The sequence below is a fragment of the Fundulus heteroclitus genome, chromosome 9 (genome assembly GCF_011125445.2).
Source record: "Fundulus heteroclitus isolate FHET01 chromosome 9, MU-UCD_Fhet_4.1, whole genome shotgun sequence".
Lineage (NCBI taxonomy): Eukaryota > Metazoa > Chordata > Actinopteri > Cyprinodontiformes > Fundulidae > Fundulus > Fundulus heteroclitus.
In genome coordinates, this window is record NC_046369.1 from 19,033,703 (window position 1) to 19,061,507 (window position 27,805).

Below are 27,805 nucleotides of genomic sequence, written 5' to 3' on the forward strand. Positions count from 1 at the left end.
AAGAACCCAAAGAAACAAAAACAATTAGAATGTCCTATTATATTACTGTTTGTAAAATGTTAATATATTGAAAACTTGTTCTTAGCTTTTACAGTGTATTTATAAAAAAAAACTGCTGGCCTAGAGTTTGCCTCAGTAAAGACCAATTATTGGAGTCAAACTGTGTTAATTAGCTTTTTGTAGACAGCTAATAGACTATACGCCATCCAGGAACTAATCAGAGCAAAACAAAAAGGCAGACTTTTTGTCTTTTCCAAAACTTTGCTGAAAACGTATGAAAGAAGCCTTACTGTCTCTAATTTTACGAGTTTCTATCTAAGTTGATTTCCTTTACTCACTTTACTCACAGAAGCAACGTGATGAGCTTGTACGTTTCAAGCTTTCCAGCTTCACATAGAACTGAGCTGACACTCTGAGAAAAGCAAAGTACGAGCACAGACTGTTCACATGTCACATTTGCTCTGAATGTTTCTGCTCTCTCAGCTTTATTTCAGTCATCTTGCAGAGCCCTGCTGTAAACAGTGTGCAGACCCCCCGGGTGTCTGTTATGGATAGTAATGAGTAGAAGCCCAGACATACATGACAATGAGTTTATTTCAACAATTACACGGACACAACTTGCAACATTCGCACCAATAACAGGATCAAATATTCCCGTGCTGGATGCATCTCCCTGCACGGGATGGAAATGTGTGCAAATTTTGCTCAATCATTTCCTTGTATGAGCTGTTTGCCGCCATTTACTGGAAGTTCTTTCTCTCTCTCTCTCTTTCTCTCTTTCGCTCTCTCTCTCCCCACCGCTGTCATAAGTTTAATTAAATTGAGCCTCCTCTCAAGGAAAGTACAGAGTGAACGCCCATCACCTGAGAACAGATAAGTGGAGCTGGTTCACCAACATACCTGACATTACTGGAGGTTTGTGTGCATGTGGTAACACCACTGCTGTGCCCTCCTGTGGGATATGACAACTGAAATACTGCAGGTTTAACATGTCTTCGAACGCAAACTGTTCTGCCGTCATCGAGATAAAGGCAGGATTTCAGCTTCACAGCGATTGGTCTTTTAGTTTTTAAGGAGAACATCCAAAACGCACATTAGCCATTCAGGGGCGACAGATCCATAAGAGGATGAGGCCTACCGCCGTGTGGCTGCTGCTCTGTAGCTTCCAGGGATTATTTAACAAAATTAAAACAGTAAAAAGGCAGAATGCACATAATCTAAGTTGATGTTGTAAAAAAAAAAAAAACTATTAAAATCTATTCAATCTTCCCACTGTGGATCTCCTTCCCAGTTTTAGATGGGGAGGCACATCACACACACGACCAGAAACAATGACTGAAATTTTAAAGCAGACAAATTCCCAGGCAAAGTTTCCAGCTGTGCGGGCAACTGAACTGCTGTGGAGGGATCCTGCGAAGACAAAAACAACAAACACACACACACACACAAAAAAAAGAGAAAAAAGATTTTGGATTAACATGCAGTACTCATCATTTCACGACCAGGAGAGTGTCTGTGATCTTCCTTTCCTTTCTGTCACTAAGACAAATATGAGAAGATGTGCAAACAAATATTTATTCAAGCTGAAACTCGTCTTTGGGTCACCTGTTTCTAACAGTGTGCGCTACAGCGGCAAACCAGCTGCTGCAGGTGTATTGCCTTTAAAGAGAGCGACCTTAATGGTGCTAAAGAGGAATAAAATTCAGAGGAAAACCAGCTCACCTGTCCCGGTGGGAAATCATCCGAGGGTTTAGGTGGGAGAAATAGACGGCGAAGGACCGACCGTTTGTTCCGTGTCTCACCTGGCAGGTAGATATGCGAGTACAGTCGTCTGTCAACTGCAGCACGCCGTGTTCAGACACGAAGACACACCCACTGCTTGGAGAGGGAGGAAGAGGAGTTGGTGAGGGGGGGGTTGAACGGTTAACCACCTACCTCGCAGGTTTCTGTCTAAACATCAAAAAGAAAGTCTTTCATGAAAAAAAAAAGAGAATAAAGTCCTGACAGCCTTCCTCCTTATCAAGAGTTTGCCATGTGACTGTTTGAAGTTCAAAAAAAAGGTGTTATACAGATGTAAACTTCTGCAGGTTTATTTCCTTCTTCTCGCTCTGATGATGCCTTGGGCGCATCTTCAGGAAAAACCGGTGGAGGTAGTCAGGGAACTCTTATGTCACACGTGAGCCAGCCCTCAGCAGAGCAAACCCACGCTTTTGTTTTGGAGACAATCAGCTACCCCAATGGCTTTGAATGTGAAATTAGCCTACTTTCAAAAACTCTCTTCCTACGCTTAAATACAATGAACCAATCTAACTAATTAATCTCACCTAATCTGAGCACCTCCTACCCTGGTTTTCAATGCCAAAAATTACTTTCACAAAACAATTCAATCAGCAACACCAAAACTATGAATGAAAATTTGTTTCAGAGCTCATTCGACATGAATTCTCTCACCAGAGGCACCTCCAAAATGTTTTTGAACAAGCTGGGCACATCTGGGCCTCTAATAACCATGGAGAGGCAGATCAAAACAAAAAGCCGAAACAGAATTTTAGGTGTCTCACCTGGACCGGATTTATGAGGATGTGGGTCCATGTCGCTTACTCAGGTTTCTTTTCTCTGTTCAAATTAAAGTAAAAAGAAAAGTAGATATCAAATTCAAGGTTTTTAGGCATACATGTCTACATGAAAATATATTTTTGCCATTTCTCCTTTCTGAAAGGTTCCTTGTACACTCAGTATCACCTTTTTTTTAAATAAATGTCTTCATCCATAGAAAAAAACACCCATAATGTTACAATAACTATGCTTTTCATGCACTGTTGGATCATAAAAAGGAAGATGAAGGTTTTGGAGTGGTCTAGTTAAAGTCTGGACCCAAATCCAATTCAGATGTTGTAACCTGACTTTAAACAGGGTCAGGTTACAGCAAACTGGACTGAAGAAAGACAAAATGGATAAATAAGCAGGCCTGTTCATGTTCAAAAACCCTCCAACATGACTTCATTCAGAAATGTCTGCAAATTCAAAGACTCATTGTCAGTTATAGTAAATGATGGATGTCAGTTGTCGCTGCCAAGGGTGTCACAACCAGTTATCAGGTTTATACGACCATTACTTTTTCAAATAGGGTTTGGATGTTTTTTTCTCTCTTTACAAATAAAATAATAATTTAAGAACTACATTTTGTGACCATGTCTAATTGATATAGACTGAAACGTTGGCCTCAGAATAAATCTGCAAGGGGGGTAGATACTTTTTCAGGGAACTGTACTCACAATGCACAGCTGATTTTCAGACTTTTTATTAGTTTCTGCTCAGAAATGTCTATTTTCTGTCTTTACTGGCAAACATAGGGCTTTTTTCCCCCTCTTCTCTTGAGCTTTGGTAGGTTTTTAAATCTGAAATTGATCCACAGACGTTGGAAAGCCCATCCTGATCGCTGGCGCGTGGGACAATCCGATTTTAGGCTGACAGAGATTCTCTGAGCCGTTTGGCCTTGAGGCACGCAGTGCTGTGCCTGATGCAGGAATGACATCGGACTGGTTTGGAGTGGCAGCCCGGCCCATCAAATGCTGGGAGTCACCGCTTCAATGCATGCCAAGGCAATTCACTGGAGTATTGTTTAAGCATGCACAAAATTACAAGGAACCAACGAATGCAGTTTAGGATATTAATCAGCTTTAAAGGCTGGAGGTAAAAGCAACCATGCCACCCAAACGCCCAGATGAGACATGCATTACAACAAGGTTAATTCCAGATAACTGCAAAAAGTGGCATTATTGTGGGAAACAGATTTAATACAGTGACGCTATCAGTAAGTTTTTACGATTAAATGTGCTACAAATAAAAGCAGTAAAGTTGTTTCTCAATAACTTTACTGATGTCTTTCTGAGCAGCAGCAGTTTGATATAACAAAACTTTTTACAGTTTTAACAAACCTGTTTATGTTGCTGAGAACCTTTTTTTTAAAAAAAAAATAGCCAAACAATTGTTTTGATTTGATGCTGAAACCTCTTTGAAACAAATAATTCTAATAGCTTAGATTTAGTTAAAAAAAAGTAGAATAACTGCTCTGTTGTGTCACATCATAACCACAAACTTAAGCCACATAACAATTAAGCAGAGCTTAATTGTTATGTGGCTTAACAATTAAGCAGAGCTTAATCTTTATGTGGAAATTAAAACAAGGTTTTAATTAAATTAAATTAATTAAAACAAGGTTTTAATTTCTGAACTATGAAAGTCTGTAAGAAAGAAAGTCGTCCCTTGCTGTCAAACCCTAAAAAAAAAAAAAAAAAAAAAAAAAAATCCGGTGCAACCAGTTGCATTCAGTTTCTCCTCATTAGCAAATAGAGCCCAGCCCATGCGTCGTTTATTTTCCGAGTCAGTACGAGGGATAAAGTTGTGGAGTTTAAAGGAGAACTAGGCGAACGCTGAGCATCCCACGAAGCACAGTTTGATCCGATATCTGAAAATGGGAAGACTTTGGCTGCCCTGCAAACTTAACAACTAATGGCTCTTCAAGAGGAACATTAATCAGGAAAGTGTCCCATGGTAACTCTGGAGGAGCTGCAGAGATTTGCAGCTTAGCTGGGAAAATCTTAATACAGGACAATTATAAGATGAGCCTTCTACAAACGTGACCTTTGCAGGACAGTGACAAGAAGACAGCTCTTGTTTAAATAAAGTCATGAGTGACTCAAAGATAGAGAAATAGCCAACATGTGGATTAAGCATGTTTGGTAGAACCTACGTAACACACCATCCCCGCATCAAACCATGGTAGAGGCAGCATGATGCTGGGGGCAGGATTTTCTACAGCAGGGAGAGGGAAGCTGGACAGAGAATTAGAAGCTGCAAAACCCTCAAGGCCGTACCAGAGATTCCCTTCCCAGCCCGATAATGACCTTAAACACATAACCAGAGCTCTAATTGATTCATCTCACCTGACTGAGGTGGAAAAATGCAAATAAAAGGTTTCTAGATATGTAGACCTGTTAGAAACATTGCAGCAAAATGTGATTCTTCAAAAATATAATAATCAAGGGTGGATACATATGCAGTAGACACCAACCCTTTCATATTTTTATATATTAAAACAATGTGAAAGCCATGAATAATTTCCCTTCCACTTCACAATAATGCACTGCTTTGTGTTGTTCTATAAAATCCCCCCAAGTACATTAGAGTCTGCGGTTGTAACACGACAAAATGTGGAAAGGTTCAATGTCTGTAGCTACTTTTGTGAGACACTCTGGGCAGTGTACATGTTCCACACCACAACTTTGGTGCTGAATCCCACAAGGGAATGCAGACACAATTAAAGGTGCACCTGTCTGACGGGTCAAGCATTCTTGATGCAAAAAAATGCTTGATGGAAGTCAAAATGGCGGTCCTCCCACCTGTCTGTACTGTCTACAAAAAACTTTCTATTTCGAGTTTACATTTAGCCTGGAATATCTATCTATCTATCTATCTATCTATCTATCTATCTATCTATCTATCTATCTATCTATCTATCTATCTATCTATCTATCTATCTATCTATCTATCTATCTATCTATCTATCTATCTATCTATCTATCTATCTATCTATCTATCTATCTATCTATCTAGCTGTCTGTCTCATTCTTTCTTTCTTTTTTTCTTTCTGAGTTTTTCTGAGTTTTTCCTTTTCTTCTGTCAGGCCACTAGATGGCGTGTCATCCTTATAATTTGTCTGTTAGTTGTACAGTTATAAACCACATTGTACTGTCCATGCACCTGGATAAAAGTATGCATCCGGCTATAATATTGCCCTCTGGAATCAGATTTGTACTGTTATTTCAGGTGGACTGGGATAAAGTTGATTTTCATGATCTAACTACTTTTACAGGATATTTTTCCCAAAGAACTTGTGACTGTAGCATCATGTAAGACAGTGGGTGTAGCTGCTGATCAGGCAAGATGATCAGACAACCTTGTCCAAATTAGGAGACGTTTCACAGTGTAAAGTTAAAACCCTCTGATTCACATCCTCATGTGTTATGAGAGTCATAAACATTATTGAGTAACTGTTTTTTCAGATGATTTCCGTTATTAGAATTTTGGGGAACTATTTTTTTGGGGAAGCAAAACATATGATTTATTTATAGCTGCCAATAACAAACCCCTGCAGTAATTCAAGATGACACAAAGCTAAGTCTTTCATCATTCAACATTTGTTGCTTTTAAGATACTTACTGTAATCCGGCTACTTTTACTGAATAATCTGGTAGCATAGCTACATGGCCAGAGAAAAGCCATTTTGTCTTGGACTAATGGCTTTTAATTTTCACAACAGAATGATGCTAAAAGTGCCAGTAGTATTTAATTTTACATCAATATTATATATTTTTATATATATATATATATATATATATATATATATATATATATATATATATATATATATATATATATATCATTATGTTGGAAACTATGATTGTTTTACATCATTATCCACAAATATCAACATCCCATCCATCCTCTTTTTTTAAAACTCATAATAGACATAAAAGGGCATTTCTTTAACGATGACAACATATTTCCTACTGCAGAGCTTTATCACAAATTATAACTTGTCTTTTTTGAAAAGGCCAGGCAACATTTGCTGCTCTGAACGACTTTAATTCAAGTGGACTGTAGGCAAAATGACTTTTTAGACCGTAAATGCTGCAGGCCCCTGGGCTAGTGTAACTGACCAAAAAATGCGTCTGATCTGACATAATTCAAGATTTATTCAAGACTATACAAAACTCTCCTGAGCCAGCAATTATGTGACAGAGGTTGAGCATTTTTCCATGCGAATAGGATGAGATGCCTTGATTTAAAGGCTGTAAAGGCAACTATGCAACACATCATCAATGGTAGTTTAAAAAATTTAAGTGGGGAGTAACAAATAAAACCCAACAGTGGTCAGGGCTAACTTCTACTTTCAGCATCCAGAAAAACTGAAAACCGCCGACATTAATATCAAGGACCACACACCAAATATAATTTTACTATTTGCAAACCATGAAGGGAAAAAACCTGAAGGAAAAAAAAGAAAAGAGAAAGGACACTTTAGATTTCTATACTCAGAGATTGTTCTGGTTTTAAAATGTGTTTACATTTTCCCCGTTAACCCACTTCAAGAAAAAGTTTATTTTCTGATCTGTGCTGACATCAAACTTTACCAGAGCAGCGAAACCCGTGAGTGCCCAGAATTTCACTCTACTTATCATAAATTCCCCTAATTTTTGTTATTTACTTTATCTTCCCAAAATCACTCCTTAGGAGTTTGAGAGGGGAGGCATAACTATGACATGAGTCTGAGCCTTGAAGAAGGGACGCGAAGGAGGGGGGATGAGTCACCAACTCAAAGACAAACTTGTCCGCAACTGATTTAAAGTGTTAATTATTCACAAATGTTTTACCTTCTTTAAATTAAAATAATTTCAAAGTAACAACTTCACCACACAAGAGTCGCACAGTGGTAGCACTATTGCTTTGCAGCATGATGGTCCTGGGTTTGGATCCCTTCCTGGGGTGTTTTGCCTGTTGTCCCTGTGCATCCGTGGGTTACTCCGACTTCCTCCCCCAGTCCAAAAGCACGACTGGTCTCTCCAAATTGCCCTTAGGTGTGTGTGTGTGTTTGTGTGTGTGTATGGTTGTTTGTCCTGTGAGGACCGACTGGCGACCTATCCAGGGTGTACCCTGCATCTCACTCAATGACTGCTGGAGACAGGAACCAGCCCACCAGCTGTGCCGCTCTGCACATTTGAGCGGGTGCAAATAGAAGACGGACGGAGGAAACCTAACCATCAACACTAAATAAATCCTTTCTTGACGTGAAGCAGAACTTAAATGAGTGAATCACAAGTGAGTCACATATATGGGCGGACGTTTTCCCAAAACAATACACGAGGCCTCTTTCTTCAAGCTGATTTTGAAAAACATAGTTACACCTGCTCAGTGAACACAACTGGATGTAAAGAGTTTAAAGCACACTGAAGGCATTCCCAGCACTCTCGTTACACGCAGCAGATTTCCTCATATTGTCGTCTGCCATCTGGTAAAGTTCGCAGACCTCAGGCATACAACAGGACTTGTGTTGGAAAAAACAACACGGCCCGGCTTGCGGGACAGACCTCGTCGGACAATGTGAATTATCAGCAATTCAGTGAAGTGCCGCTTCAAAAGAAGGGTTGCAGGTTTAACACAGATCCTGGCAGGAGGTGTGACGTGAGCCGCAGCGAAACTGTTTTGATGGGGAATTATTTCAGGAAAGGGTGGAGAGTGATCACAATCAATGAAGCGAGTACAATTGTTTACAAACTGGCATCCCCCTCACCAAACATGGTCAAATAATCAGATTACTGTCGGAATGAAATGAAGACGTCTCTTGAGTAAACACAAACTTTCTGCATTAGTCTGCTAAGAGGAGGAATTACAATTAAGGCTGTTAACCTGCGGTTACTTGGGTGAGGGGCCTCCGTTTGAGGCAGATTTCTATTAAATGTTGGCCGGGGTTCTCTCTAGAAAATATGTATACAGGCTTTAACACTTACAAGGGCATCTTTGATGAAGCTTAATGGAAGGCTTAGGGAGGATTTTCTTGCGTTGGCACTTTTAAGGGCATGTGCAGACGTCATTTTAGTGGATGTGATGTTTACAGCGGGGTAAAACAAATAATTTACTCTTAGTTGGAAACAGAATGGCTTATTTACAGATATCAGTTAACAGCAACATATAAAACATCTGCTTATAAAATGAGGAGCTTTAAATAACCCTATCGTGAACTCTGTACCGCAGGTCAGTGTGCATTGAGAAATAACGTTTCCACTCCCTCGTTCAGTGATCGGGTCACTGAATAGCTCCCTTCTGTGACAATCGCTTAACAATGTGGCAGATAAATTGAAATATTCACCTCCCAATTCTCCCAGCTCAGCTTTTAAACGAGGAGACTGAAAACAATACTCAAATACTTATTTCTACAGATCTGATCGGCGTGGTTCCTTTGCTGTAGTCATGTGAAACTTAGTAGATCGAGAATGAAGAATATTTTATTTGTCACCGCGGTGAAATTTCTGTTTGGCCAGTCCGGCTCACATTACACACAATGAAGGCAAAAACTGACAAACAGGCAATGGACAAGGGTTAAATTTTTTAAGCGTTCAGTTACAGTCGATGAATAGAAAGAGCTAAAAAAATGTGTTGTAGTTCATCTTTTGCTTGTGGTGTTTGCATCCTGTAGAAATTATGTCTTGTTATATCGGTTTAATCCCAGTTCAGCCCAATAAGAAGTAAGGGAGTTTTTTTGTTGTACAAAGACCAGCTTGCTGGAGCTGTGGTCAGAAGGCAGAAACGCCAGTAAATCGTTAGATCATTTGAATTGATAAGGAATCACCAAAAGGAGACATGTATTTTGTGTCAGAGCGGTTTCCTGTGGGAGTTGAACTAGGTGCAGTAGATATGCATATGTCTTATGGGAAATGTCTGCAAAACGGGCTGGGTTACAGTTGACTCTCCTCTGGTCAACTGTGATTACATTCTTGTAATTATTTGTATTTTGGGTTGAATCAGAGCTCTTTGCAGAGATTGCTGACTATACAAAATGCTGCAGTCCAGCTGCTGACATAATCACGGAGGCGTGAATCTGTTACTCCCGTACCCTATTGCTTGGGTCATACAGTCACACACTCTTCACAGGCTCCCTGTTGTCTTTCGGGTGAAATTTAAGGTTTTATTGATTGTTCCACAGTGTAGGGCTGCAAGAGTTAGGACACTCTGGAACAGTCTCCCCATGTCTGTTATGCTCCCTCAGTAAGTAGGTCGGTGTAAGTCCAGACTGAAAACGCATCTTCACATTTTCCCTGGCCTTCAACACCAGTAAAGAATAAAAATAACTTTCTTGGACAATTGCTGCAACTGAAACCAGTTGTGTGTCTTCGTTTTAATTTGTATTTTTTTTTTTGGTATTATTATTTTTCAATCAAATTTAGTTTCATTTATTGTTTTATCTACCTGCAAGGTGATTGTTGTGAAGCACATTGGTCAGCTGAGGTTGTTGTAAATGTGGTATTTAAATAATAAACTTGAGTTTATTATAAAGCTTTTGTCTGCGTACCATAAACTACATGCTCCTGAGGATTAAACTACGCTGCTGTAATGAAGCTTTCAGAATCTAATCCAAGGACACCTTATATCATGACACTCAAAGTCCATCTACAGTTGTGTGGACTTTGACAGGGCAGTTAAATAGATATGTCAATCATTTCGGTCAGACAACAAAAACTGAGGTGTTGCTGCTTAAGCCAACGTTCGTGGGTAAACTTGCAGAAAGAATATTTGCAGAATTGTAATGTATTTAGTTTACTAGGCTGATCTGATGACTTCAGCAGAAAGAGGATACAGAAAAAGTAACAGCCACAGTGAAACACCACGCGTTGCAGCATGGGGCAGGGGGCGTCTGGTACTGTGATAAATTGGTTCACATCTTACTTGGCACACTGAGATTTGTTTCATTTGGTAATCATAAATCTGAGTAAACAAAGATCACATTTGTGGTTCTGCGAGGCTCCATTCTCAGGCCACTTTAAGTGAATACCAATATTTTCCCACTTGCTAGGATAGTATCAAAACACACAGTAGCCTAATATATACCCAGAGTATACCTATTTATAACTTTGATTCACCATGAAACTTACTTCCCATACAGCAAATTGAGCAAGTGTGCTTAAAAGGTCAATGATTTAATGAGTCACAAGTTCCTCTGTCTTAAAGAAGAAAGGACAAACGTCATTGTTTCTGAAGCTAAAAATGCATGGTTAGAAATGGGTGTCTAACTAGACTCAAAGAAGATGAATACTTCCCACCACGCCAAGTGTTCTCAGTGATTAAGAGCTAAATATTAACATCTGGGAAAACATTTTATGTGGCAATCCTTAAATCACAGCCCTGCTTCCTGATTATAAAAAAATACATTTTCAGGAACTAAATGGTATTTGGCCTAAACGTACAGTCGCTTGTCATTTCATGAGCGAGCTGAACAAGCGAACATAGCATTTAGTTCCTTTGCTCCTCAGTTAGTTAATAAAGATGTTCAGAGATTGCTGCCTCATTTAAATCAGGGTTCAATTCAGTTTATTTATAGAGCGTCACTATAGAACAGATCTCATGTCAAGGCACTTTGAACAACATGTCTACTGGGGGCAGTGGCACCTCCAGAAAACTAAAAGCCACAATTTCAGAATTTTATTCTATTGTTGTAATAAAGCTGCGTGTGGAAAACTATCTTAAAGGCTTAAGTAAATGCCTACTAATATCTTTTGATTTTACTGTTTGATTTTTAATGTTACTAATGATCTAATGTGCATAGACCAATAACAGTACAGTGAACATGTTGAATTCTTTTTTATTGTGTAATTATATTAGGAAAAAGGTGTACATTTATTCATTTACTGAAAAACAAAGCAATTACGAGGGGAAAGTAGATACTGGCAGATACAAATAAAAGCGCAATAGAAGGTCAGGCTTGCTGGCTGTGCATAATAGGATGAAATGCTAAACTGATGCTACTATTACTCTGGCCAGTGGGGTGGCCAGGAGGAGATGGCACGGGGTAGCCGTGGCCACCCCACTGGCCATCTCCTGGTGGTGCCATTGACTGAGGGTCCTCAGTTGTTAGAGCAGGCGCCCAATGTTCAAGAGGTATAGTCCTCAATGCGGTTGTGAGTTTGATTCCTGGTCTTGGTCCATTTGCTGCATGTCTGCCCTATCTCTTAGGCTTCTTTCTTGTCAAATTACTAATGAATGACAGACACACCAAAGTAAGGTTTATTGGGGTTTTATCATGAATTACAATTATTTTATTATTCGTTGCATTATGTCTTGAAAAAGTAATTCCGAGTGCATTTTTCTTACATTTGTCTTAACTTTGGATGTTACATTTTGTTTAATTTTATGTGATGCTAAAAATATACCACAGTTCTTTTCATGTATTTCCTGAATTCACTGCTGTTTTCTTTCCCGTTGTTTCTTTATTCTCCCGTACGTTGGGCACTTTGAGTTAACGTGTGTATGATTGTTGCCATTTGCGTTTCCTCAGACTGATACGATTACATTTGAAAAATGCTGAGTTCACGTTTCAACTTTTAAAAAAAAGTCACATTCACTACGGTTTGCGCAATCATTTTGAACATTATTTGTCATTTTGTTGTAACAAGACTTCCTAAAGACGTGGTTAACCGACTGCAGCAGGTGGATTACGAGGCCCTCGTGCGTCATGCGTCTTGAGCCATAAAACCAGGCGTCCAGCAGCGCAGCTGTTAGAGCGTCTTTTGAGGGACAGTACAACACGGTCCATACGTGACCACTGACATTAGCGTACACGATTACCTTTAACTTCATTGAACTCGTCGCTTTTACCCGGGCAGGATGGCCAGCTCTGGACTGCAGATCGTTGGTTTTCTCCTCTCCTTAACTGGAGTCTGCGCAACTATTGCCGCCACTTTCATGGTCGAGTGGGAAAAGCGCTTTCAAGTCAAGGAGCTGACCTATGAAGGTCTGTGGATGAGCTGCATCAGCACCACCGAGACGACCACCTGCGAAATTTACGATAGTGTATTGAAGCTGCCGAGTAAGTTTGAGCGCTGTTTCTGTCTTCTTCAGACTCTGCTTGCTGAGACATCCTGCACTAAAAGTGACCTCCCTGATTGCGCTAGCTTTCTGCGTTGACTAAAACACACCGGGCTCTCTGACCTGTATCTGACTGGAAATACAAACTCTGTATCTCTCTATTTCACTCATGATGACTCTATAGTCAGTTTGCAGCGTAATCTACACACAAACCCAGTCTTAAAGAATGCTGAAAGGAGAGATGAAAAAGAAAAGTCCAAACTTTCCTATGTGTGTTTCTACTTGTGTGTTCCTTGCAGCTGAGATCCAGGCCACTAGATTAGTGATGGTGGCCAGCCTCTTCTTCGCTGCCTTGGGGCTGATCATTTCAGTATTCGGGATGAAGTGCACCCGCTTCATGGATGCCATGCCCCAAGGCAAAGGGAATGCAGCTGTCACTGGAGGGATACTGTTCATCCTCTCAGGTAAGAATAACCTGAATATGACTGGAAACCTTTTTTAAACAGCCATATTACACGTGTACTTTTGGTGGTGGTGGTGGGTGATCATTTAATAGTACTGGGATGTTGTGAATGATTTCTAATACTGTAATTTACATTTCCAGCCTATGGTTGGTGGGTACTCCTCAGTCCAGCATTGTATGAAAATATGGCTTTACAACTCAGCTAACTAAACAAAATTCATAAAGTCATAGTAAGTAACTATGCCCCTTTAACGTGCTTGCAATGAATTAATTAACTAAAAATGTATGTTAAAAAAAAAATTCTCACATTTTATTGTAACAGTTTGAGACCAGTGTGGTGGCATTGACGGATGGTTCGCACGCCCACCTTAATAAACATTGAAAAACTTAAATATTGTTTTTTTTTAAGTGCGAAATCACAAAAAAAAGAAATCAAAAAGCATCTAATTAATTAGAATTCCTTTCAAACGCATTCCACCAATAATGTAAGGCTGCATATATACCTGCATGGATTCATCTTCTTTATTTTTGTTTTGTTTATTTTAAACATAAACAAATTCAGCACAGGTATGTTTTTTTGGTGAATATAATTGTATCACTATCTTGTATTCCTTAATGCAGGTCTTTTAACCTTCATAATCACCTCCTGGTACGCCGGTAGGATAGTTCAGCTCAACCAGGCAGCGCATCATCTGCAAAAGTAGGCACATGGCGAGCAGAGCGGTGGAGCCGCACAGAACGCACACTCTGATACGCTAACCTAATTGACACTTGCATTCATCTAACTGCGTGTGTGTGTCTTTGCAGCAAGGAATTTGGTCACGCTGTGTTCGTCAGCTGGGCGGGGGGATTGTTTACTGCTCTCGGTGGAGTGCTCCTGAGTCTTCGGAGGTGTTGGGGCTCCAAGAGTTCAACAGAGTCCATAGGCACCAGCCACCTTCTCTCTACTACAAACTCCAAGTCTAATTACGTCTAACAGAGGAGCTTGGATCCCCAAGTCCCACCGTGGGATAACTACCTATGCACAGTGTATTTGTCTCTCATCTTCTGATGTACAAATATGAAAAATCCGACAAGTTGATGTATTCATGGTGAACATTTCTAAAACCATATGGATCCTCTGCGGCTTTCTGCTGTGATCTTACGGCTTTGCAAAATTAGCTACACGTACTGTTGAGCCTCACACAAGCGTCATTAGATTGGTCAAAAGGTTTTCTAAGTTTTCAAACACTAGTTGTACTGGAAAGTTAAAAACTACTTAATATGCTCAAGCATCAGCTCACTTAACGTGTGATGAGAGGTTCCTGTCTGACTATCTTTATTTTGTCCTTGTGTTTTTCTGTTTACTTAAATTCATTTTTTTGATTAAGAGCCTGAGAGGTGGGGAAGGGGGTATATATATATATATATATATATATATATATATATATATATATATATATATATATGTTTTTTTCCTGTTTTTGTTGTATGACTGTTAATGAAAAACTGCACAATAAAGTCTTTAAAAAAGTTTTCTAAGGAAACCAGCAGATTGCATTGAGTCAATGTCTAGCGGCATAGCCACAGTGAATAATCGTCTGCATTGTCAATGGCTTTGCAGCAATCCCTCATACCGAGTCTGCATGTGGCGACAGTGGAGAGGAAAACTCCTCTTTAACAAGAATAAATCTCCACCAGAACCAGGCTCAGTGCGAACGGCTGTCTGACATGACCAACAGGGGGGTTGAAAAGACAGAGCAGAGATGCAAAAAGGATACTGCAACATTGCAGTGAATCGTCACTTCCTGTTTGCAGTAAGGCGTATTGTGTCACTTTCTGTTTTCACGGTGTGAACGACGGTCTGTTGCTCCAGACTCTCTCGCTTTTATCTTTAATCTCTTTGCTGTAACATCTGTCTTTAACACATAAGCACTTTTAAAACATTCTCTGTAGCTGCGCATTGCGCTTAGGAACTCCTCGTGTTTCATACGGTTTGCTTTGTTGGCGTGGTAAAAGGGCGCTAGCCTAGCTTTTAGCCTAGCCTAGTTTTAGCTTCACAATGGCTTCCCCCCTTACTCTCTCCTCTGCTTCTCCGTCTCTGTCTAAGTCTCCCCTTATCTCCTGCTCTCTGTGTCAGATGTTTAGTTATTTCTCTGCCTCCTTTAGTGATAATGGTACTTGTAATAAATGTAGTGTTTTTGTAGCTTTGGAGGCGAGGGTGTCAGAATCGGAGACCCGGCTACGTGCTATTGAAAAAACAGCTGATAGCTGTCCCTTTGCTAGCGCGGAGCCACATAGAGTAACTTCACGTAGTGGTCCTCCAGAAGCACCCGAGCAGCCGGGTAACCAGAATGGCTGGGTGACGGTTCGTAAGAAATATAGATCTAGATTTCAGCCCCCAGGTCACCACCAACCCGTCTGCGTTTCTAACAAATTTTCCCCACTCAGCGACACACCCGCTGAGAAGCCGACACTAATTATTGGGAGCTCAATAGTCAGAAACGTGGCACTAGAGACACCAGGTACCATAGTTAAATGCCTTCCAGGGGCCAGAACGGGCGACATAGAATATTACCTGAAACTGCTGGCTAAGGATAAGCGTAAATACAGTAAGATTGTTATTCACACTGGCGGTAATGACTAACCTGACAACAGCCAGCTGCATGTCTCGCTCCGCCTAGCTCCACTCACATATGAGCTAGGCGGAGCGAGACATGCAGCTGGCTGTTGTCAGGTTAGGTAATGACACCCAGTCACGCCGATCGGAGGTCACTAAAGTTGGTGTTGCTTCAGTGTGTAAGTTTGCTAAAACAATGTCAGACTCGTAATTTTCTCTGGTCCCCTGCCCGATCTGACCAGTGATGACATGTTTAGCCGCATGTCATCATTCAACCGCTGGTTGTCTAGGTGGTGTCCTGAAAACGACGTGGGCTACATTGATAACTGGCGAACTTTCTGGGGAAAACCTGGTCTGATCCGGAGAGATGGCTTTCATCCCACTTTGGATGTTGCAGCTCTTCTTTCTAGGAATCTGGCTGGATTTATTAGTTCTCCTAAATGCTGACAACTCAGGGTCCAGACCAGGAAGCTGAGCCGTAGTTTAACACACCTCTCTGCAGCTTCTGTACTGTTACCCACCCATTACCCTATTGAGACAGTGTCTTTCCCACGGCCAAAACTTAACAGATCAAAAACTCATCTAAAAAAAACAAATCATAAAAATCTAATAAAAATCAATACGGCTCACCTTGAGTCAAAAAATAAAATGATTAAATATGGTCTATTAAATATAAGGTCTCTCCCTTCAAAGACTTTGTTAGTTAATGAATTGATTTCTGATAAACAGATTGATTTATTTTGTCTCACAGAAACCTAGCTACAAGAGGACTACGTTAGTATAAATGAGTCAACTCCCTCCAGTTATTCAAATTTCCACATTCCCAGATCTGTGGGAAGAGGAGGAGGAGTGGCAACCATCTTCCAGTCTGATTTACTAATTAGTCCCAGGCCAATTTAACATTTAACCCTCAGTTTCCCTCATCCAAATTGCAAAGCAATAAAACCTCTTTTGTTTGTTGTTTTGTATCGTCCACTGGGCCCTTACTCTCAGTTTTTGGATCAGTTGTCAGACTTCTTATCTGATTTGGTGATAAACACTGACAAGGTTATTATAGTGGGGGATTTCAACATTCATGTTGACACAGAATGTGATAACCTTAGCGTAGCCTTTAAAACTATCCTAGATTCAATTGGTTTTGCTCAAAATGTGCATAAACCGCCGCACTCTTGGCTTCATACTTTAGACCTTGTGCTGACATATGGCCTCGATTGTGAAGAATTAACAGTATTTCCTCACAATCCTGTCCTATCTGATCATTTTTTAATAACATTTGAGTTTAATCTAACTAAGTTCTCCACCCTCTAAAGAGGGTTTCATTATAGTAGATCTTTATCGGTCAATGCTGCATCAAACTTTAAAGAGTCTGTCCCCCTCTTAATATCGTCAATATTGCAAAATACCCTGCAGATAGCAGCAATGTTGTTCCTTCCCATTCACAAATAGACTCCTTTGTTGTGTCACGGTGTGACTTTGTCATTGCGTTCTGCATTAGACAATGTAGCTCCCTTGAAAAAGAAGGAGATTACTCACAGGAAGCTGGCTCCCTGGTTTAATTCAGAGCTGCGTTCCTTGAAGCAAAATGTTAGGAAATTGGAGAGAAAATGGCGCTCTACACACCAAGAGGAATCCTACCTAATCTGGAGGGACAGTCTATTGTTGTATAACAAGACCCTTCGCAGAGTTAGAGTAGCATATTTTTCATCATTAATTGAGGAGAACAAAAATGATTCTAGATTTCTCTTCAATACAGTTGCCAAACTTACAGAGTCATAGCTCCGTTGACCCATCCATTCCCTTAGCTCTTAGCAGTAAGGATTTTATGGGATTCTTCATGAATAAAATTGATTCCATTAAAAATAAAATAATTGGCATCCTCCCAAACATCATTACCTCGTCCTCAGTAAGTGAGGCAGCGTTGGAGGAATCTTTAGAATCAGAATCAGAAAAGACATACTTTAGTAATCCCAGAGGGAAATTATTTTCGTTACATGCTCCAGATATACACACATTTTTATATATATGTTTACAACGTTCCACAGAAGGTAATATGATATATACATATATAAGTCAATATATATGTATATACATCTATATATATACTTATGTATAACTATAAGTCCAAGTAAAGTGAATAGTGACTTGTGCAAGAAACAGTGCAAAGAATGCATAAATGTCAGTTGCAGAGGTGGGGAGGTGCAGGAATGATTTCATGTGGCGCTCTGTGGTGCATCTGGGTAAAAGGAGTCTTCTGCTGAAGGAGCTTATCTGCTCGGTCAGTGAGTCATGGAGAGGGTGTGAGACATTGTCTAAGATGGACCTAAGCCTGGACAGCGTCCTCCTCTCTGCCACGGTCATCAGAGTGTCCATCTCCTCCCCCACAACATCACCGGCCCTCCTGATCAGTTTGTTCAGTCTGTTGTTGTCGGCAGCCCTCAGCCCGCTGCCCCAGCATGTGACAGCAAAGAAGAGCGTGCCGGCAACAACAGACTCATAAAACATCCTCAGCAACGTCCCACAGATGTTAAAGGACCTCAGCCTCCTCAGGAAAAAGAGTCAGCTTTTGGCTCTTTTTGTAGACCACCTCAGTGTTTCTAGTCCAGTCCAGCATTTTGTTAAATTACACTCCCAGGTACTTATACTCCTCCACAGTGTCAACAGGGACCCCCTGGGTGGAAACAGGGGTCACAAGTGTTTTTGTCCTCCTCTGATCCACTATTAGCTCCTTAGTCTTTGTTGCGTTGAGCTGCAGATGGTTCAGCTCACTCCAAGTGACAAAGTTGCCCACCACAGTCCTATGTTCACTCTCATCACCCTTTTCGTACATACTGTCTACCCGTCAGGTAATCAACAATCCAGGACACGATGGGGGCCTCCACCTGCATCGCCATCATCTTCTAACTCAGTAGGGCCGGACGGATGGTGTTGAAGGCACTGGAGAAATCAAAGAACATGATTCTCACAGTGCTCGCCGGCTTGTCCAGATGAGTGTAGGCTCTGTTCAGCAGGAAGTTGATGCTGTCCTCAACTCCCAGGCGGGGCTGGTAGGCGAACTGTAATGGATCAGTGAAGGGCCTGACCATGGGCCTTAGCTGCTCCAGGACTAGCCTCTTAAAAGTCTTCATGATTTGGGACGTCAGTGCTACCGGTCTGAAGTCCTGAGGGACGCTAGGACACAGCGTCTTTGGCACAGTGAAACGGAGAAAAGTAACTGCAGCATGCTGCTTTCGCGCATGCGCACTGTGATGAGAACCTGCCCATTGTCTGAACTGTTTAGAAGCAGTAGAGCTTTCTGAGCTATCTAAAATTTTAGCTTCATCTAAACCTTCTACCTGTACGTTAGACCCGATCCCAACCAAGCTGTTTAAGGAGATATTCCCTCTGATCAGTGGCACTATTTTAGACGTGATTAATCTATCCTTGGTAAATGGATATGTCCACAGGCTTTTAAAGTAGCTGTAATTAAACCTTTACTTAAGAAACCATCTCTTGATCAAGATGAGTTAGAAAATTACAGACCTATATCTAATCTTCTTTTCTTATCTAAAATTCTTGAGAAAGCAGTTGCTAATCACCTTTGTGAACATTTACAAAGTAATGACCTACTTGAGGAGTTTCAGTCAGGCTTTAGAGCTCATCATAGCACTGAAACAGCTCTGGTGAAGGTCACTAATGACATTCTCATGGCCTCAGATAATGGACTTGTGTCTATACTTGTCCTGTTAGATCTCAGTGCTGCAGTTGACACAGTTGATCACAATATTCTCTTACAAAGACTTGAGCATACTGTAGGGATTAAGGGGAAAGCATTAGGCTGGTTTAAATCTTATCTGTCGGACAGATTCCAGTTTGTTCATGTTAATAATAAATCTTCCTCAAACTCTAGGGTCACCTGTGGAGTACCACAGGGTTCAGTCCTTGGATCAATTCTCTTTACTATATATATGCTTCCCATCGGCAAAATTATCAGACAGCATGGGATTAATTTCCACTATTATACTGATGACACTCAGCTATATTTATCTATAAATCCTGAAGAATCCAATCAGTTACTTGGACTGCAGTCATGTCTTGATGACATCAAAAGCTGGATGACTTTAAATGTCCTGCACCTAAATTCTGACAAGACAGAAGTTGTAATCTTTGGACCAGAGTCCTCAAAAAATTAACTTCTTAATCAATCACTTAATATGGATGGCATTAACTTAGCCTCTGGTAATAAAGTAAAAAAAATCTTGGTGTTATTTTCGACCAAGACATGTCATTTAAATCCCATATTAAACAGGTTTCCAGAGTTTACTGGAGGTCCGTGAGGTGTCTGCCTCACGGACCAAAACTGGGAGTTGGTTCCACAGGAGAGGAGCCTGATAGTTAAAGGATCTGCCTCCCATTCTACTTTTAGAGACTCTAGGAACCACCAGCAGACCTGCAGTCTGAGAGCGAAGTGCTCTGTTAGGAACATACGGGGTAATCAGAGCTCTGATATATGATGGAGCTTGATTATTAAGGGCTTTATACGTGGGACAGAGAATTTTAAATTATATTCTTGATTTAACAGGAAGCCACTGCAGGGAAGCTAAAATTGAAGAAATATGATCCCTCTTGGTAATTTTCATCAGAACTCTTGCTGCAGCATTTTGGATCAGCTGAAGGCTTTGAACTGTATTTTGTGGACTTCCTGATAGTAAAGAATCACAATAGTCCAGTCTTAGTAGCAAATGCATGGACTAGTTTTTCAGTGTTACTTCTGGACAGAATATTTCAAATTTTAACAATATTCTGGAGATGAAAAGGGAGAACCCTAGAAACTTGTTGAATATGTGATTTAAATTACATATCTTGGTCAAAAATAACACCAAGGTTTTTTTTTTTCCCCTTAAAAAAAATTAAGCAAGTTTTATCATGAATTACAATTATTTTATTAGTCGTTGCATTATTATGTCTTGAAAAAGTAATTCCGAGTGTACTTTTCTTACATTTGTCTTAACTTTGGATGTTACATTTTGTTTAATTTTATGTGATGCTAAAAATATACCACCGTTCTTTTTATTATTTTCTGAATTCACTGCTGTTTTCTTTCCCGTTGTTTCTTTATTCTCCCGTTTGTATGATTGGTGCCGCCCTGTGACAGACTGGCGACCTGTCCAGGGTGTACCTCGCCTCTCGCCCAGTGAACGCTGGAGATAGGCACCAGCTACCCCTGCGACCCCATGAGGGATTAAGCGGGTCAGAAAATGGATGGATGGATGGATGATTGGTGCCATTTGCGTTTCCTCAGACTGATACGGTTACATTTTAAAAATGCTGAGTTCACGTTGCAATTTAAAAAAAAAAGTCACGTTCACTACGGTCTGCGCGATGGTTTCGAATATTATCCGTCATTTTGTTGTAACAGGGCATCCTGAGAACATGGTTTACCGAGTGTTTGCAGCAGGTGGAGTATGAGCCCCTCGTGCGTCATGCGTCTTGAGCCATAAAACCAGGCGTCCAGCAGCGCAGCTGTTAGAGCGTCTTTTGAGGGACAGTACAACACGGTCCATACGTGACCACTGACCTTAACGTACACGATTACCTTTAACTTCCTTGAACTCGCCGCTTTTACCCGGGCAGGATGGCCAGCTCTGGACTGCAGATCGTTGGTTTTCTCCTCTCCTTAGCTGGAGTCTGCGCAACTATTGCCGCCACTTTCATGGTCGAGTGGGGAAAGGAGTCTCAATCCAAGTATCGGAACTATGAAGGTCTGTGGATGAGCTGCAGCGGCACCTCCGAGAGAAGCACCTGCGAGATTTACAAGAATTTATTGAAGCTGCCGAGTAAGTTTGAGCGCTGTTTCTGTCTTCTTCAGACTCTGCTTGCTGTGACATCCTGCACTAAAAGTGACCTCCCTGATTGCGCTGGCTTTCTGCGTTGACTAAAACGCACTGGGCTCTCTGACCTGTATCTGACTGGAAATACAAACTCTGTATCTCTCTATTTCACTCATGATGACTCTATAGTCAGTTTGCAGCGTAATCTACACACAAACCCAGTGTTAAATAATACTGAAAGGAGAGATGACAAAAGTCCAAACTTTCCTATGTGTGTTTCTACTTGTGTGTTCCTGCAGCTGAGATCCAGGTAACTAGATCAGTGATGGTGGCCAGCCTCTTCTTCGCTGCCATGGGGCTGATCATTTCAGTATTCGGGATGAAGTGCACCCGCTTCATGGATGCCATGCCCCAAGGCAAAGGGAAGGCAGCTGTCACCGGAGGGATACTGTTCATCCTCTCAGGTAGGAATAACCTGAATATGACTGGAAACCTTTTTTTAAGCAACCATATTACACGTGTACTTTTGGTGGTGGTGGTGGGTGGTCATTTAATAGTACTGGGATGTTGTGAATGATTTCTAAAACTGTAATTTACATTTCTAGCCAATGGTGGGTGGGTACTCCCTTGTGCATTGTATGAAAATATGGCTTCACACCACAGCTACCTAAAGCGCTGAATTTGATGTCTAACATCCATCACTAGATAAAAGGGCATCACTGTAATTTATCATAGGTAGTATTTACACTTTAAACTTAAACTGTGTTATCCTACAATCAGGCAGACCTTTAAACATAACTTGAAATGTTTAAATTATTTTTCTGTTCTTTGTTATGTATCTAAATAGTTTTTTTTTTGTCAAGATCTAATATCAACCAGATCACTATTCCTTTAGTTCTTATTGGTCCTCATAATCTATGTGCACAAAAGTTGGCGGGGGTGGGGGAGGGGGGTAATAGGCTTCTCCTGTAAGACCAGATGTTTAATTGAATACTGAAGTAATATAATATAAACTGAACGTCATTAGGAGCTTTGAAAATGCTCGACCAAGTCGTGTTCATTACAAATACATATTTCTTACAAAGGCTGGAACTTTAAAGGTCACGTGTTTAGACCATAAAAGGAAAACACAAAAAAAAAACATGTATTCATCTTCAAATAAAACAGTATGTGCCAAGCTTTCATCCTGATAGTGTTTACTTGGTTCTTTTTGAGCCTGAAAGGAACAGCAGAGATGAACATTGTTCTGCCGTCTGCCGGCAGTACCACAGAGCTGTCTGAAAGCAAGATGGCGACGCTGCTAAGAGCCACTGGACCGTCCACAGAAGCACTTTATTTACTAACAAATACAGCAAAAAGTGTAAAACACAGAGTGCGCTACAGGTGTAGAAATTCGTAAAGTCATAGTACATAACTATGCCCCTTTAACGTGCTTGCAATGAATTAATTAACTAGAAATTTATGTAAAAAAATTCTCACATTTTATTGTAACAGGTTGAGACCAGTGTGGTGGCTTTGACGGATGGTTCGCACGCCAACCTTAATAAAGCATTATAAAACTTTAATATTGGGTTTTTTTAAGTGCGTAATCACAAAAAAATAAATCAAAAAGCATCTAATTAATTAGAATTCCTTTCAAACGCATTCCACCAATAATGCTACATATATATACCTGCAAAAGATTCATCTTCTTTATTTTTGTTTTGTTTGTTTTAAACATAAACAAATTCAGCACAGGTATTTTTTTTTTTTTGGTGAATATAATTGTATCGCTATCTTGTATTCCTTAACGCAGGTCTTTTAACCATCATGATCACTTCCTGGTACGTCAGTAGGATAGTTCAGCTCCTCAAGACAGCGCATCATCTGCAAAGGTAAGCACATGGCGAGCAGAGCGGTGGAGCCGCACAGAACGCACGCTCAGATACGCTAACCTACGGTGCCCAGGAGAGCTCACTTTAAGTGATATTTTTTTTTCAGGTCGTGATAATTTGTGAGCACGTTTTCATTTAATTGAGCCCTCGAATTAATAAAACGTGAGCACGTTTTCTTTTAATTGAGTCCTCGAATTAAACTTATTCGAGCACACGTTTTAATTATTCGTCGGTGCGTTTTGGTAGATCGAGATCTCGAATATACTATAATGTGCTCATGTTTACATGTGTCAAGACAATATTGAGTGCACATTTTACATATTGTGGCCACGTTTAAGTAGATCGTGCACACAATGTTCTATGACCATGTTCATTAAATTGTGCTCTCGTTTTAGTAAATCGTGCGCTCGTTTGAGTAAATAGTGCACTCGTTTAATAAATTGCACCCTCGTTTTACTATGCTTGAAATGAGAGCTCAATTTAGTAAAATAAGCTCACACTATAGTAAAACGAGAGCACAATATAGTAAATTGTGCACACGATTTAGTAAAACGAGCGCACAATGTAGTAAAACGAGCGCACATTCTCTCAACATGCAAAACATTTTGCTATGACCCCTCTAGGGCTCCGTACTAACCTGATTGACACTTGCATGCATCTAACTCTGTGTGTGTGTCTTTGCAGCAAGGAATTTGGTCACGCTGTGTTCGTCAGCTGGGCGGGGGGATTGTTTACTGCTCTCGGTGGAGTGCTCCTGAGTCTTCAGGGGTGTTGGGGCTCCAAGAGTTCAACAGAGTCCATAGGCACCAGCCACCTTCTCTCTACTACAAACTCCAAGTCTAATTACGTCTAACAGAGGAGCTTGGATCCCCAAGTCCCACCGTGGGATAACTACCTATGCACAGTGTATTTGTCTCTCATCTTCTGATGTACAAATGTGAAAAATCCGACATTCAATATTTTTCTACAAGTTGATGTATTGATGGTGAACATTTCTAAAACCATATAGATCCTCTTCAGCCTTCTGTTGTGATCTTGCGGCTTTGCAAAGTTAGTTACACGTACTGTTAAGCGTCACACAAGCGTCGTTAAACTGTACATTTCTTAATCGTCTCTTGGTTATAAGCTCCTTTTGTACATAGACTTGTTTCTAATTCTTGCACAGCACATGCCAGTTAATATCAGTCTGAGAGATCGGATTTTTATGTGATTTTTCTTTTTATCTTGCTTTCAGCACAGTGATATCAGTGCTAGGGTATAAATGTTTGTATAATAAAATATACACCAAACTGATAACTAATGTGCTTCTGTATTTTACTCTTATTACCTTGTAATTTTAGATTTTATAGCGAAACAAACATGGTCATGACACTCATGGTTACTTTAGCATTTCATTAAAAAGAAAATGTTTTATTGAGAACATTTTGCATGAATTTAAGGAGGCACATTTTCAAAACTGGTAAATTTCTATGTGACATATCTCATCTCTTTCAGTGAGTGTACTTTAGACCTCAGTTATGTGACGGGAATTGACAGATTCTTAATGGTTTTGTTTCCTTTTGCTTCAGTGTAATTTCTAGTAAATAAGTGACTATCTTGTATTCCATCTTTTTTTTAAAGGGAAAGAAAACTCCTTTATTAAAAGGTATTTTTTTTAAGTTGACTGTGACATTGTGCTGCGGAGGGGCTAATGTAACACGTTTTGGTTGACTAAAATGCAGCAACGATCCAGCAAAAAAAAGAAAAAAATTTACCAGCAATCAGAGCTTTTCCCACACTGTAACGGTTTCCTTCCTGTAATTTGTATTGTTATTTCAACATCTTTATACTTAATGTTATCAACAACCAAATGAGAGTAAGAGCAAGACAGCCTGCATGACCGAGTTTCGCTTCGCCCTCCTAGGAGACTAAACTCTAAAAAGAAAAAAGAAAGTCTAAAAGAGGCAAAATAAACTCTGAAATGTATGATTCTTAGAGAGATGCTGCAAAAGATAAAAGCACCATTGCAATTATCACATTGTTTTAAGATTAGGTAAAGAAAGACACAAAGAGTGAAAACAAAACTTCGATTCAATTCTATTTTATTTATATGGCACCGATTCACAACACATGTCTTCTCAAGGCACTTTACAAGGTCAATTCAACCAAATCATACAGACAGATTGGTCAAAAGGTTTTCTAAGTTTTCAAACACTAGTTGTACTGGAAAGTTAAAAACTACTTAATATGCTCAAACATCAGCTCACTCAACGTGTGATGAGAGGTTCCTGTCTGACTATCTTTGTTTATGTCCTTGTGTTTTTCTGTTTACTTACATTTGTTTTTTTTTTATTAAGAGCCTGAGAGGTGGGCGAAGGGGGTACATATATATTTTTATTTTCCTGTTTTTGTGTTTTTGTTGTATGACTGTTAATGAAAAACTGCACAATAAAGTCTTTAAAAACGTTTTCTAAGGAAACCCAGCAGATTGCATTGAGTCAATGTCTAGTGACATAGCCACAGTGAATAATCGTGTGCATTGTCAATGGCTTTGCAGCAATCCCTCATACCGAGTCTGCATGTGGCGACAGTGGAGAGGAAAACTCCTATTTAACAAGAATAAATCTCCACCAGAACAAGGCTCAGTGTGAACGGCCATCTGACATGACCAACAGGGGGGCTGAAAAGACAGAGCAAAGACGCAAAAAGGACACTGCAGCATTGATCCAGGAATCCTTTCTATGTTATAGGGTAATGGCTGATGATCTGCCCCCTGGATGGTGTCACAGCTAACAGAACGCCAGACCAGGTGTACTTACTATGAAGAGAAGAAGGACAGAAAGCACATGAGAGTGAAGTGCTCTGTTAGGAACATACAGGGTAATCAGAGCTCTGATATATGATGGAGCTTGATTATTAAGGGCTTTATACGTGAGACGGAGAATTTTAAATTATATTCTTGATTTAACAGGAAGCCACTGCAGGGAAGCTAAAATTGAAGAAATATGATCCCTCTTGGTGATTTTCATCAGAACTCTTGCTGCAGCATTTTGGATCAGCTGAAGGCTTAGAACTGTATTTTGTGGACTTCCTGATAGTAAAGAATTATAATAGTCTAGTCTTAGTTGCAAATGGATGGACTAGTCTTACAGTGTCACTTCTGGACAGAATATTTTAAATCTTGACCATGTTCTGGAGATGAAAAGGTGGAACCCTAGAAACGTGTTTAATATGGGATTTAAATTACATGTAAATAACACCAAGGTTTTTTTTTTTTCCTTATAAGAATTTAAGCAACATTGTAAAAACAGTTTTCAGCTTGCAATGAATACTGAGTAGTGTGTGGGATGGATTCCAACACGTGGAAGCTTTCAGTTCAGGGTTTTTAAACTGGCTTCAAAACGCGTTTGCAAGTTACAATCTCTTAGTTGAAAGAAATTATCAAACATCTCTGCCAAAACAGCAGAACTCAGTGCCTTTGTTTAGTGTACTCTCTTTTTCAGGACTGAAACTCTCCTAGACAGAGTGTGATTATGGTCAGCCCTTCCTGATTTCTAAGAACTAGAGGGCACAACAGGAAGAAAATAATGAGCCAAAATGTTGCTTTGCGTGCTATACATGTCATTTCCACTTGGCTGTGTTCTCTTTTTGTTGTTGTTGTTTTAACAAAGTACAATTCCCCAAAAGACAGCTTTCATTTTTTACAATGCTAAAAGTGACAAATTTTAATAAAAACGATCAAAGCCTCTAATACATAAAAAACAAAGCTGTTTAAAAACAACAGTACCTTAATAGATATACAACTCATTATGTTTTGTTTATCTTAGCATTCCAGGCTAACTACTGTTAGCCTGGAATGCTAAGATAACTGCAAATAGTTTGAACAGAAACAAGCAGAACATCTTTAAAGTACAGAACATGCCGGCTCACGGGGGGGAAATTATTTTCTTTCTGTAAACTAGGGGAAACAACAATCATGCCGGAAACCTGTGCGTGAGGACACGCATATGACTTATAATGGCAGCTTTTTTTTTCTAAAATATTTGATTCAGAGTACTCCATCTGCTTGTTGATTGCATTGTGAAAAGTGAATATATGTGCAGGGAATGACATTTTAAAGTGATGTGAGCCATTGCGGTTGCTCCCATTTCCGGGGTCGCCACAGCAAGTCATCATGACTTGCACACAGACGCTTAGCAGAGTTGGGGGGGGCAATTAATCAGCAATTAATCTGATTAAATTAGTGGAATGTACTTATTTATATATTTAATACATTTTAATTTGACAAACATACTGGCAGACAGGCACAAAAAGCAGCATGTGATGTAATTAAAGAATAAGTGATCATTTTTAAGAAGTGCAAAGTTTCGTCAGTAAATCTATGGCCTGTCCTATGGTTTTAATTCAGTTTTATTTATATAGCGCCAATTCATGAAGCATGTCA

The 27,805-nt window shown here is 40.0% G+C and overlaps 2 protein-coding genes and 1 long non-coding RNA gene across 4 annotated transcripts; 2 read left to right on the plus strand and 1 right to left on the minus strand.

Annotated features, from left to right (window-relative positions):
* Positions 1–576: 576 nt before the first annotated feature.
* Positions 577–1,823, minus strand: LOC118564070. Its single transcript, XR_004931605.1, has 2 exons — positions 1,723–1,823; positions 577–1,410 (listed from the first exon to the last, which is right to left on the minus strand). It is a non-coding gene; the product is annotated as an uncharacterized LOC118564070 (long non-coding RNA).
* A 10,529-nt stretch (positions 1,824–12,352) lies between these two features.
* Positions 12,353–25,802, plus strand: LOC110366385 (claudin-7). Of its 2 annotated transcripts, XR_004931678.1 has the most exons (5): positions 12,353–12,640; positions 12,939–13,103; positions 13,724–13,802; positions 13,910–14,312; positions 25,556–25,802. XR_004931678.1 is itself a non-coding variant. In XM_036141174.1 (4 exons), exons 1-4 carry the CDS (start codon positions 12,439–12,441, stop codon positions 14,076–14,078), a joined length of 615 nt encoding a protein of 204 aa, XP_035997067.1. In that variant the 5' UTR covers positions 12,353–12,438; the 3' UTR covers positions 14,079–14,530. The 2 variants fall into 2 exon arrangements, 1 of the variants encoding a protein (XP_035997067.1); XM_036141174.1 differs by lacking the exon at positions 25,556–25,802 and having other exon boundaries at positions 13,910–14,530.
* On the plus strand, positions 20,934–24,678 carry LOC105936893 (claudin-19). The gene is made up of 4 exons (XM_036141172.1): positions 20,934–21,514; positions 21,808–21,972; positions 23,304–23,382; positions 24,067–24,678. The coding sequence occupies exons 1-4, from the start codon at positions 21,313–21,315 to the stop codon at positions 24,233–24,235; spliced, it is 615 nt and encodes a 204-aa protein (XP_035997065.1). The 5' UTR covers positions 20,934–21,312; the 3' UTR covers positions 24,236–24,678.
* Positions 25,803–27,805: the final 2,003 nt, after the last annotated feature.

Excerpts from the sequence above, each read along its gene's own strand:
- LOC110366385 (XM_036141174.1), top strand. The coding sequence starts at position 12,439 with ATGGCCAGCTCTGGACTGCAGATCGTTGGTTTTCTCCTCTCCTTAACT. Across the intron at positions 12,641-12,938 it reads TAGTGTATTGAAGCTGCCGA|CTGAGATCCAGGCCACTAGA; the intron begins GTAAGTTTGAGC and ends TGTTCCTTGCAG. Across the intron at positions 13,803-13,909 it reads GCAGCGCATCATCTGCAAAA|CAAGGAATTTGGTCACGCTG; the intron begins GTAGGCACATGG and ends GTGTCTTTGCAG.
- LOC105936893 (XM_036141172.1), top strand. The coding sequence starts at position 21,313 with ATGGCCAGCTCTGGACTGCAGATCGTTGGTTTTCTCCTCTCCTTAGCT. Across the intron at positions 21,515-21,807 it reads GAATTTATTGAAGCTGCCGA|CTGAGATCCAGGTAACTAGA; the intron begins GTAAGTTTGAGC and ends GTGTTCCTGCAG. Across the intron at positions 21,973-23,303 it reads GATACTGTTCATCCTCTCAG|GTCTTTTAACCATCATGATC; the intron begins GTAGGAATAACC and ends TCCTTAACGCAG.